Source organism: Chiloscyllium plagiosum, chromosome 1, assembly GCF_004010195.1.
Source record: "Chiloscyllium plagiosum isolate BGI_BamShark_2017 chromosome 1, ASM401019v2, whole genome shotgun sequence".
Classification (NCBI taxonomy): Eukaryota; Metazoa; Chordata; class Chondrichthyes; order Orectolobiformes; family Hemiscylliidae; genus Chiloscyllium; species Chiloscyllium plagiosum.
Window position 1 is genome coordinate 148,187,124 of NC_057710.1, and position 12,914 is coordinate 148,200,037.

A 12,914-nucleotide genomic window follows, 5' to 3' on the forward strand; every position below is an offset into this window, starting at 1 on the left:
TTTTCCCTGGGGTCGGGGAGTCCAGAACTAGAGGGCATAGGTTTAGGGTGAGAGGGGAAAGATATAAAAGAGACCTAAGGGGCAACTTTTTCACATAGAAGGTGGTACGTGTATGGAATGAGCTGCCAGAGGTGGAGGCTGGTACAACTGCAACATTTAAGAGGCATTTGGATGGGTATATGAATAGGAAGGGTTTGGAGGGATATGGGTCGGGTGCTGGCAGGTGGGACTAGATTGGGTTGGGATATCTGGTCAGGTTGGACCGAAGGGTCTGTTTCCATGCTGTACATCTCTATGACTCTGTGACATGGAAAAATTCTACAAATTTACTTGGATATAAATATGAAGTGAAGTCACTATAGTCCCACTGGACTATCGGGTTGCTGTCTCATCAGAGACAGACAGCGTCTGGTGAGTTTAACCCAAGTGTAACCAGGCCTCAGACAAGATATGAGATTTAAAAGTCAAGACCTTCATGGTTGAGGTTATACTTCTCAATTTCAGTGTCTCCAACAGGAGAGCTGTGGTCTTCTGGGACTGTGGTGACTTAACTTTATCTTATGTAATTATGACAGATTTTTCTTCAGTGGCTACATTCTCTGAAATTCAGAAGGTTCTAATAGGAATGTCTCTAAGGGTAAATTATAAAAGTTATTTTCACTTGGCAAAGCAGTGGATCACTAATGTCCGATCTGATCTTGAGTGAGATTCAATTTCCAGTCCTATCCCATAAGCAAAACAATTTTCTAAGCTCCTAAGCTTGACTATTTTAATTTTCTTAGATATGGGAACTTTTATTGAATTCTATTTAAAGTTCAATTCAAATTCTGCAACTCACATCATATCATGTAGAAATTAACATTTATTCTTCACGTTAGTTCCAGCCAACTTCCATTGCCTGGCTATCCCCAGGATGTGAATTTAAGAACTATGTCCTTATTTGCAAGTATTTCCACTGCATCATTGCATTCTATGGTTGTGCAGTTTTCTCAAGGTTTACTTCCTCTATCCTTCTAAATCTGTATTTGGGTCTGAGTTCTAAAATTCAAAATAAAGCATCAATTATTAAAAAGGAAACAAATGCAATAAATGCAGAAGACATTATTCAGGTACTTGGTTTTGTTAGTCTGCACAAACTACAGAATAGTTAATCAAATATCCAAATACCTAATAGCTCTCTTGAAATTCCTTATACAGGACCAGGTTAAAAATAACAGCCTGTATTTACAAAGTACCTTTAAATACTGTAAATATATTTGTCATGTATCCATGCATTTTTTTTCATTCATGGAAATCAATTTTAAAACAAAAAAACAAAATAAAAAGAGAAGTACAGCACAGGAACAGGTCCTTCGGCCCCCTAAGCCTGTGTGGATCATCATGCCTGAACTAAACTAAAGAACAAACTTCTGCCCTTATTCAGTCTATATCCCTCTAATCCCTCCCTATCCATGTAACCATTCAGGTGCTTCTTAAGTGTCACCAGTGTGCCTGCTTCCACCATCTCTTTTGGTAGTGCATTCCAGATTCAGCCTACTCTCTGCATAAAAATCTTCCCTTGCACATCTCCCTTCAATCTTCTCCCTCTCACCCTTGAACCTGTGTTCTCTTGTAACTGAAACCTCAACCCTGGAAAAGAGCCTCCGACTATCCACCCTATCTATGCTTCTCATAATTGTGTAGATATCCATCAGATCTCCTCTCAGCCGCTATCTTTCCAGTGAAAACAATCCTAGTCTTTTTAACCTTTCCTCATAGCCAGTGCCCTCAAGACCAGGCAACATCCTGGTGAACCCTCTCTGCACTCTCTCCAAAGCTTCCACGTCCTTGTGGTATCATGGCAACCAACACTGCACATAATACTCTAAATGTGGCCTAACAAGGGTTTTATACAGCTGAACATGTTTTGCCAACTTTTGTACTCCATGCCCCAGCTGATGAAGGCAAACATGCCATATGCCTCCTTAATCACCCTGGGCCACCAGTCTTGCTACTTTTAGGGAACTGTGAACCTGCACACCCAGATCCAACTATATTTTGAGGTTCCCAAGGGTTCTGCCTTTTACAGTATAATTCACACTTAAATTTGATCTCCTCTCAGCCGCTGTCTTTCCAGTGAAAACAATCCTAGTCTTTTTAACCTTGCCTCATAGCCAATGCTCTCAAGACCAGGCAACATCCTGGTGAACCTTTTCTGCGCTCTTTCCAAAGCTTCCACGTGGCTCAGTGGTTAGCATGCTGCCTCACAAGGCCAGGGTCCCAGGTTCGATTCCAGCCTTGGGTGATTGTGTGGAGTTTGCACATTCTCCCTGTGTCTGTGATGGGTTTCCATCCACAGTCCAAAGATGTGCAGTTTAGGTGAGTTGGCTATGTTAAAAAGGGGAATGGTTCACTCTTCGGGGGGGTCATTGTAGACTTCTTGGGCCAAAGAGCCTGTTTCCATACTGTAGGGAATCTAATCTAACCTCTGGGCTGCTACTGAAAGCCATCTGACCTCTTCATTGTATTCCCACCTATGTGAGAGTTAAATTTGAGTATGCTAGCTTTTTAATGACGGAACGTGATTTCAGAAAAATAAAATAATTTTTTTAAAAATCTTTAATATCTTAGATATTTCAATTGAGTTAATTCTTACAGATTTCTTTCACTGTTTTGCACTGAGTTTTGACACCATTTGTTTCTTTGTTACAACAGCAGTTAGACTGCTCCACTGCAGAGGCAGCACAACAATCTCTTCATCAGGTGGTCGGATTGTTTGTGGTTGAAATAATCATGATAGCAGTTGCAAATAGCTCTAAACTCCAAGTGTTGTTAAGCAGTGCCTCATTTGGAGATTGTTGTTGATACATACTATGGATTAAAATTGTGCAAAGTCTCTTATCAGTGAAAGAGGATGTTAATTCCAAAACGTTACATCAACAAAATGTTATCTTGTCGCTAAGTTATGGGCGATTAATCTAAGTTCCAGGAGTCAGAAGATTTTGTTTTATCATGTTATGTGCACATGCTTAGATGTTAATGTACCATGTTTCCCTCAGTAGAGTCCCAAGGTGCCAGTTAGCTCAACTTGTTCCAAAATAATGCTCCCTTTGCAAATCCTGTTCAGTGTGGGTGTTCCATGACATTCCAAACCACACATCCTCAGTGGTGAAGCAGTGCTTTCCAGTTTCCTTAAAAGTTGTTTTTAATGTCCATCAACATGCATGGATTTGAAATTATTATATTGAACCACTTCCTGTGTACGTTGTTCAAAGATGAGTAAAGTATTGCATGTAGTTTGAATATACGAATCACTTGGAGATTTAATGTGTGATATTACTATACCATAGACTAAAAGACTTTGATTTAAATTGCAGCCCCAGCTGGACTCACACTTGAGCTTCTCTCAGGCGGCAAATTGCTGCTCTAAGACCAAGCAGCAGTTAGCAAAATAGCCAATGTCAAATAGAACTAAGGCTTTCTTTTCATTCTCTTTCTACCAACTTCCCTCCTACTTCTTTTCTGCAGTCGCTTTGCTGGAGTATTGTTTCACGAGATTGAGTGCACTCTGGTATCCTGCCTCTGTAGCAATTCATTGTACGCATACCTTTCTTTACCCCAGAAAATAGTTCCACATTTATCTATATCAGGCTGTATTTGATTCGGATCTGTTCACTCTCAAACTGTTTCTGCTTTCAGGAATTCTTCTGTATCCTTTGAACATTTACCTTTCCTTAATTTGAGGAGATGTCCTAATGATTTTATGTTTGTTTTATACGTGTCCAAAATAATGATGTATAATGAAAATTAGAAGATCCAGCTGAAGCATATGAAGGCACAGTGGCACAGTGGTTAGCACTGCTGCCTCACAGCGCCAGGGACCCGGGTTTTATTCCAGCCTCAGGCAACTGTCCCTGTGGAGTTTGCATTCTCCCCATGTCTATGTGGGTTTCCTCCGGGTGCTCCGGTTTCCTCCCACAGTCCAAAAATGTGCAGATTAGGTGAATTGGCCATGCTAAATTGCCCGTAGTGTTAGGTGAAGGGATAAATGTAGAGGAATGGGACTAGGTGTGTTGCTCTTTGGAGGGTCGGTGTGGACTTGTTGGGCCGAAGGGCCTGTTTCCACACTGTAAGTAATCTAATCATAATGTTATACACTGCTATCTGGTCAGCCTGCAACCTCTGACACTGTGGTGAAAATAATCCAAGTTTGTCCAACGTCTCCTTACAGCAAATACACTCCAATCCAGGCAACAACCTGGTAAATCTCCTTTGCACCCTCTCCAAAGTCTCCATATCCTTCCTGAAATAACTCCACCGAGGCTGGTATCCCGTCACCAAATCACCCTTTATTTACACACGGAGAGTCCTTGACACTGGTCCAGTTCTCTTAAAGTGAGCAGGATATCTGACACTCCTGTTCTTTTTTCTTTTCCCCTTATTATCCCCACACTGCCGCCTAACAGCGGTAATGCTTATATTTTCCCCAGCACCCATGTCGTGTGTGCGTGGGTGTGAGACACAGTGAAAGATAATAAGGTGCTCAAATCTTTATTCAGTTTCCACCACCAGGAAGATAGGAAACACCCGAGTAGCCAGTGACAAGCAGTGCCCTTCACATTAAAGGGCAATGCTGTATGATCAGACAGTGAAGGGGAGGGTAGGGACTAAATCAAAATAGAGTTAAAGGGGGAAATAATGCACTCCACTCCCTGCGGCGCCCACCTCTCCCTGAACAACTCCAGGGTGTTGGTGGACACCGCGTGCTCCCTCTCCAAGGACACCCGGGCTCTAACGTAACCGCGGAAGAGGGGCAGGCAGTCGGCCCTAACGACCCCCTCCTGCCTGGACCTGTTTATGGCCAGTTTGGCCAGGACACTCCTGTTCCTATCTGTCAACCAGAGCTCGCTGATTGGACCAGATTAACAGCCCCAATCAGGTAATTCATATTCAATGACACCCACCTAGCCGACTTTGTTACAATCACTACACTTCCTAAAGTATGGTGACCAGAACTGCACAATACTTGAAATGTGGCCTAACTGAAGTTTTATTCAGCTGCTAATATTTACGCTCAATGCCCCAAGGCAAGGACCTTTACCACCTTATCTTTGTGTGTTGTCACTTTCAGGGAGCTATGTATATCAATGCTCCCAAAGGTCTTGTGTGATGTTGTGGCAGTTTTTTGCTCATATAACAATCAGGATGCTCAAAGTAATTATCTTCCCTTAACAAAGTTTTGTATCAACTTGTTATTATAAATTCCTGTCTAAGTTTAATATTATGTAAATTTTCAAACCAGTAGTTACTATAAGGAGAAAGTGAGGACTGCAGATGCTGGAGATCAGAGTCGAGAGTGTGGTGCTGGGAAAGCACAGCAGGTCAGGCAGCATCTGAGGAGCAGGAGAATCGAAGTTTCGGGTATAAGCCCCTCATCAGGAATATAGTTATTGTAAGGCAGCAAAGAGAGTGTCAAGCTATGTCACCTGCGGTCATACCATGAGCCTTCAATCAGGGCAAGGAATGTCAAGGTCTCCATTCTGGTTAACTTTATTGTTATAGAGTCATTTTAGATTGCAGGATGAAATGTTAGCAACATCAGTTGAAAACGATCCTATGAATGTCTATCTTGTTTACTATCACAGGCTGTACTTCACGCAAGTATGAACCAGATAAAAGTCAAGATTCATTCTTCCTATAATAAAGGCAAAATACTGTGGATGCTAGAAATTAAATTTGATTTTAAAACAAAGAGCTCGAAAAACTCAAGGGGTCTTGTATTATCTGTGGAGATATAAATGAAGTCAATGTCCCATATTACTCTTCAGTAAAAGAAAATTACTCCCAAAAATGATGCAGAATGAAGTCAAATGTTAATCTGTTTCTGTCTCCACAATTGCTGCCAGGATATTACTCCAGTACATTGTTTTTATTCCATTCATCCTGTGCTAGTTTTACGTACCTTTAATTCCAATCAGCCTCTGAATTCACAAGATTTTGTTGTGATGACAAAAATATATCTCCTCTCTAGATGTAGCTGATGAATCCTGTCAGAAATCGGGGTACAAGACAGAATTGGCCTGCAAGAGGCATGCAGAAAATTGAAATATTTAAGCCTAGACTATCTGAGAGGGATTTTGCAGTGCACCTTTTTCAGTGGACTAGATTTTTCACAACCGAGACAGATAACTCAAGTCAGAATAATTCCCAACTCAGCGATTTAACGGCCCCTGTTAGACCCAATTCTTTGTTCTGAAGTGAAGCAAGTAGAATGGAGTCAGGCTAGTCAACCCCAGAAGCAGATCCTGGGCAACTATATGGGTGGGTTAGTGCCAAGGTGGGCTGGATGGAAGGTCCATTTTGGTTCCCTGGGATTTCATTCCAGTTGTTTCATAAGGTGTCAGGCCTTTTAGCCCTCATTTCTCAACATCAACCATGGCTCCAACCATGGCTCCTCCATACCAGTTGGAAAGAGACTGCTGAACTTAAGTTTCATTCCTGTATGAGGCATGCTTCACTCGCGTTATTAGCCTTGCTGAGGACTGAACCATTTTGCTGTGAGCCAGGTAACATAACCTAGTTAGTGGTGTGCCACCAACAAGGGAACTGGAAGACTGAGTAGTGGTGGAGTAAGCACAGTGACATTGTGAGAGCAGAAGCTATTACCATGGGGCTCAAGTCACTCTCCTAGAACTGTGCCTCACCATTCCTATGGCTCTGTGTGAGTTCAGATACCTGCATCTGGGTTCTCTCCCCACATTTTTAAAAGTCTGCAGAGTAATTCTAATTCCATGCAAATCCTATTAAATGTTTTTAGATTTGTGAGCATGTGCTTCCTGCTATTTAATTGCTATACTGAGAGACCAGATCTCACCAACATCTGGCCCTTTGGAACTGGAGGAATAGGAAACAAAGAAATACTGACATATATGTAATGCCACATAAATACAGTGGCTACAAGAACAGGTCAGAGGTTAGGAATACTATATGGAGTAACTGTCCTCCTGACTCTTCAGAGCCTGCCCCCAAAATCTGCACATGTGCAATCCATCTGCCTCTATGATCATTCTGAAATTTGCATTTGCTTAAAATAATGTGTCAAACTCATTCATCGTCGAAGTCAGAAGGGAATAACAGCACAATATTTGAAGAAACCCTCCATACAGGTCTTCTCCAGTATTGCCACATGACAGGGCTACAATTTAAACTCTGCCTCTGACAACTAGCACAGCATGCTCCAATGAAAAGGACGCTCAGGTAATTTCGGCCTCCTCCGGTTACTTCATTTTATCTCATGTTGCATGATCACCTGCCTGAAGGAAGCAACTGTAAACCCTAGTGACAGCCTTGTGAGCTGTTTTGAGAATATGACTTTAATGACGGGATATTTCATGTGTATAATCTGGGACATGAGGTTTGCTGTGGGCCTGAGCTCGAGGTGGAGATTATCTAAATTGGTGGAGAAGGAAGAAGTGTGTTGTAGCTTTGGGGGTGTGAAGAGAGGGAGAAGTATGAATGTTGTAATTAGGGAAGGCTGCAGGTGTTGCACATATGAGAAGAGAATAGTTGAAAGACGAGATTCTTGGCATTACAATACTGATGAGGTCATTAAACTGTTTCTAGCATTGCAGCCATAAGCTCCTGGCATTGACCTCCTCAATGACCTGTTCCCACTGAGAGTAGGAGTGCTGCCTGGGGGTGTATCTGAATGCTGTCCTGTCTGGAACAGGACCTCCATCACATCTGAGTAACTGGATGTCCTCTCTGAATCTCCTGCAGCTATTTTTTAACTTATAAGTAAGTTAAAAAACCTGTAAGTTTCTCAACAACTGTAGTGCCCAAACCTTTTAAGTGGTGTCAGATAGACTTGATTTCCTGCCTCCTCAAAAATATGTATCCAGTAAGCAGAGCTGGCACACGATATCGAACAATGAACACTCATTTCAAGTAATGTTTTCCAATGGCACCTGCAGGAGGCACAGTTATATTTCCAGGCTCATATTTTGTAAATAATTGTCAGTTCTAATTTTGCTTCTTGGAACTAATAAGAACAAATTTTTGATATGACATTTAAGACAAAATACAGATTCTTTAAATGCCTAAAATAGGGAACCATGGTGATATAGTTTTCCATTGTGTCTTCCCAAGGCTTTCACATAATAGCGGTGATCATTTCTCCTTGTGTTAATTGGCATAATCTTTATTAATTATATAAAGCGCTGATTAGACTTCATTTAGAGCACTATATAATTCTGGGCACCAGATCTCAGGATGAATACATTGACATGGAGGGACTGTAGCTCATATTTACCAGAATGGTACTGAGATTGAAAGGGTTAAACTAAAAAGTCACATATACTCAACATGTATTCACTTCTGTCAATGATTAAGGGGTCATATAGTTGAGATGTTATTGATTATTAAAGAAATAATAGGTTGGGTGAAAACTACTTGGGCACCAAAAAATTAAAATCAGTGGATATCAGGAACCAAACGGAAGGTTGTTCGATGACACCTCTGTGAAGTAACTTGAGATTCTTGGCTACATGAAAGGGACTGTACAAACTGAAGTTGTCGTAATTGGATCCTTCAAAATGTAAAGTTCCCAAATTTTTGCTCACCACAGTTATGAGAAGTTATGGAGTAAATGGAGTTGAATTGCAGATCAGCCATGATCAATAGCAGAATGGCAGAATTGATTGATTCATGAGGCTTAATCAATGTCTTCTATTCCTACCTTCATAATTGTTGCAAATCACTGAAAGCTACATATTTAGTTCGTTTTAATATTTAATTGTATTGGAAATGGTAAGTATTTGTTTAAAGTAAGAAGGTCCTGAAACTTTCTTACATAATGGTACTAAGACTATATTAAAAATACAATTCAGTCTATTCATTATCCTGATAAAATCATTGAATTTGGTTTGGCTGCTGTTCTGATTGCAAATTTGTAAATTGTGGTTATTATATTTTCTGTTTGAGGTGTAAGTAATTAAACTGTAAGATGTAAAAAGTTGGTCATAACATTTCAGCACAGAACTGTGATGTTGGTGGATAAAACAAAATATTGCACTTACAGAATCCCTGAATTTAGAAAAGTCTTTACCATTCTTTGTCCTTTGTCATCAATATTTTCGCATAGAATTCTAATTGGAATGTGCTGCATAGCAGCTGTAATCCCTCTTTCATTGGTAGAATAATTAATGTTTGCTGTTCAATGTGTCCCTTCCATATAATATGTTCCTTGTCATGTAATACTGAAAAGTTTTAAAGGAGAGTTTTCTGTCTCTATGATTTATTCTGTTTTAGTGATGGAGGTCATCTTAGAAAACTGGTAATACTAACTATTGGTCTGCAAGTGTATTATAGTTTGAAGGAAATTTTCACAGTATCCCAGTGCTAAAAGGTACCTTAAATCTGCTTTTTTGTGAAAAGCAGCGAGAAATCTGAATTTGTTGCAAGTAATACCCAACGCACAGGCAAAGAAGTTCAGTGCTTGTAACAGCAAGTTACCTCTGCTTAGTTTATGCCTCAGGAGAGTTTGTCTTGGCTACTGCTTCTAGTATAAGTAAATCTCTATTATGTACTGATCAGATTAGCTGTTTATTTTAATATCATGTTTCTGATGTGCTTATCGGAAAGCCTAAAGCAAGAGTCTTGACTGTCTTGTTGCAAAACCCATGATGAGTGGATGTGTTTTAGCCAAGCTTGAGTTTTTTTTCAGGTTCTTTTTACAATGAACTTGGGGCTGGAAGCAGAGAATAGAAAATCACGTTGATGCACTTCTTTAGAACAAGCAATGAACAGACATTCCCAAAATTAAATGGAAATTTTATGTATTTTAGCCTTAAGAAAGATATCAACAGTTTTGGGCAGAGAAGCAGAGGTGGTCCCAGATGCAAGTACAGGCAAAACACAAGGAACAGTACAGCACAGGAACCGGCCCTTCAGCCCATCAAGCCTGCACTGACACATGATGCCTTTCTAAACTAAAAACCTTGCGATCTGTCTCCCTCTATTCTTTGCCTATTCATGTATCTCTTAGGATGCCTCTGAAAAAGTTGCTATTTTTTTTGCTTCTACAACCTCCTCTGGCATCACATTCCAAAAAAAAAGACTTGCCTCTGACCACTCTTTTAAACTTGCCCTCTTTTACCTTCAACCTATACCCCTAGTAATTGAAAAATTCCAACAATCCATTCTATCCCTGCCTCTCATACATTTGTAAACCAATATCAGGTCACCCCTCAGCTTCTGATGTTCTTGTGAAAACAAAACGTGTTTGTCCAATCCTTCCTCGTTGCTAATCAGGCATCATTCTGGTAAAACTTTCCTCCAAGGCCTCCACATCCTTACGGTAGTGAGGCGACCAAAACGGTATGCAATATTCCAAATGTGGCCTAACTAACATTCACGGCAGTTGTAACATGACTTGCCAGTTTTCATACCCTGTGCCCCAACCAATGAAAACAAGCATGCCTTATGCCTTCTTGACCACCTTATCCACTTGTGTTGCCATTTTCAGGGAACTGTGGATCTGTATGCCTAGATCCCTCTGTATGTTAATGCTTCTCAGGGTTCTGCAATTTACTGTATACTTCCCTTCTCTGTTAGACCTTACAAAATGATCACTTCACACTCGTTCACATTAAATTACATCTGCCATTTCTCCATCCAACTCTCCTGCTTATCTATCATCCTTTTGTATCTTCTGGTAATCCTCCTCACTTTCCCGAGCTCCACAAACCTTTGTGTCGTCCACAAACGTGTATCAAACAGTAGGGTACCTGTTTAGTTTTTTGCCTTTATTTCTAATTGCTGTTAAATAAATGTGTAGTGGGAACCTTTTATAGCAACTAAGTTTCAAGTTCTTTAAAACAGAATTTCAGAAATGCATCAAACAACATTTAGATTTATTACCAGTATAATATACAACAAATTCAATTTCTTTCATTGTTCCTTTGATTAGAAATACATATGTAGGACTCTTTTGGTGCTGTGATGAAGACAGCTCAACAATAGAGATGAACAAGGAGTATACCCTTTTAAATTTATCACAGGTGCAAGATTGTTGTGTTTTCAGATGGTCACTGTCTATGTACAGTAACAAAAACAAATTTATTGGAGGTAGATCTTTGAGATCAATTGAGATGACTATCAATTGACTTTTTATCGTACACTACAATCCATAATGCATAAACTGAAAGAAAATATCACCCCATTTGTAATGAGATGGATTTTTAAAGAAATACGCAAGTAACCTTTAATGCAATATGCTAAACACTGAGTCATTTGCATTCCATGCATATCTCCATTGTCCAGTACACAGCTCCAAATGAAAAATGGCTATTAATTATTATAGACTAAAAGAAGCAGACCACCATAGATGTGACAACTGATGTAACTGCCTCAAGGGTTAAGAAAAGTTCATATAACTAAACAATCAATTTAATTGCTTTTGGAGTGCAGTGCCAAGGCAAGAGGTTCACAGCTCACCCTGTGGTATTGGATGCTTTAAGAATATTAACAGCAGGAAAAGCTGCTGCTAGTGTTGGACTCATTTGTCTTCTTTAGTATATAAACAAGTTAATAGCTGAACAAAGAATTCTTCCGAGCATTTAGACTTGTCTTCATGGCGATCTAAAGATTACGCACACAAATCACTTTACAATGGTGCAGTAAGAGGTTTTTATATGCAATGCATTGCTCATGTCAGTAGTGACAAATGCCTGATTCTAACTTGGAGAGTTATTTAAATGGAAATATTTTATAATCCTTTTGTGTGTAATAGTCAATGTGAGAAAGAAAAGAGAGAGTTTATAAACAAATTGTCCCCACCAGAAAAGATCCTCTCCACTGGTTTCCAGATGAAACAAATGGAGAACATATTTAAAATTACAATCTTTCTTTTAATTTAACCACAGGGTGGAGATGAAAGAGGATTGTTAAGCCTTGCATTCCATCCCAAATATAAGAAAAATGGAAAGCTCTATGCATCTTATACCACCAACCAAGAACGATGGGCCATTGGACCACACGACCACATTCTTCGAGTAGTCGAATACACTGTTTCCAGGTAGTCCAAAAGCAATATGAGAAATTTTTGCTCCAAATGTCACACCAATATTAATTACTGAACACATGAAACAAGGCTTCATTTGTTATAAATGACAATGTAAATGCCATGATACCTGTATATAGAAAGATTATGCTATTTATTAGTTCATCAAAACAGTAACATAAGAATTTATACTGCTTAACTTCTAAAATTCTTTAAACTGCTAATTACTGTATTTGTTGGTGAAGATAGCCAAATGCAAGAACCAAGTTACTTGGTTATAGTTAGTTTATTTCACACTGGAGTAAGTTCTAACATTAAATTATGCACCTTAATTCTGCATATCACGATAAAAGGAAGTTCACATTTTCTAATATACGGTTGACTCAGTGTTCATAACTATTTTAATTTAATTGTGGTTAGTTTTATAAATGTTTGACTATGTTATGAGATGAGAGAAAATGTTGTTCCAATTTATAGAGATGTTTAAGAACTCCATTTAAATAGTCCAGCTGAACATTAAAACATTGCTGCCATTAGGACAAAATTTTTAATTCAGACCATTACAAAGGACTATCACTATTTGGGATATTCCAACGTGTATCTGTTAACTTTAATAAATCTTTTGGAATCTGACTCTGTGAGAAGCTGGAATCAATACCAGTTTAGACATGTCATTAACTAAAGGTGAATCACCTTTAAACCAAACTGGAACATTCAAACTGTGGGATTCAGTAAACCTTCAAGAAGTATCCTTGATATAATAATCAATTATCTCACTATTCATTATACAAGAAGGAGTATTAAAATTAAAATGAAAACGCTAAGTTCTGAGTAAAGAATTTTGAATGTGTTTAATTAAGTTGCCTAAATTGAT

General features: G+C 39.3%; 1 protein-coding gene across 5 annotated transcripts in view; it reads left to right on the forward strand.

Moving 5' to 3' along the window:
• Positions 1–12,914, forward strand: part of LOC122554247 (hedgehog interacting protein) — a 155,070-nt gene that overhangs the window by 37,528 nt on the left and 104,628 nt on the right. For all 5 annotated transcript variants that reach the window (XM_043698985.1, XM_043698993.1, XM_043699011.1 and 2 more), the window contains exon 5: positions 11,904–12,055. In XM_043698985.1, coding sequence (XP_043554920.1) covers positions 11,904–12,055 — 152 coding nt within the window. The remainder of the gene's footprint in view (positions 1–11,903; positions 12,056–12,914) is intronic.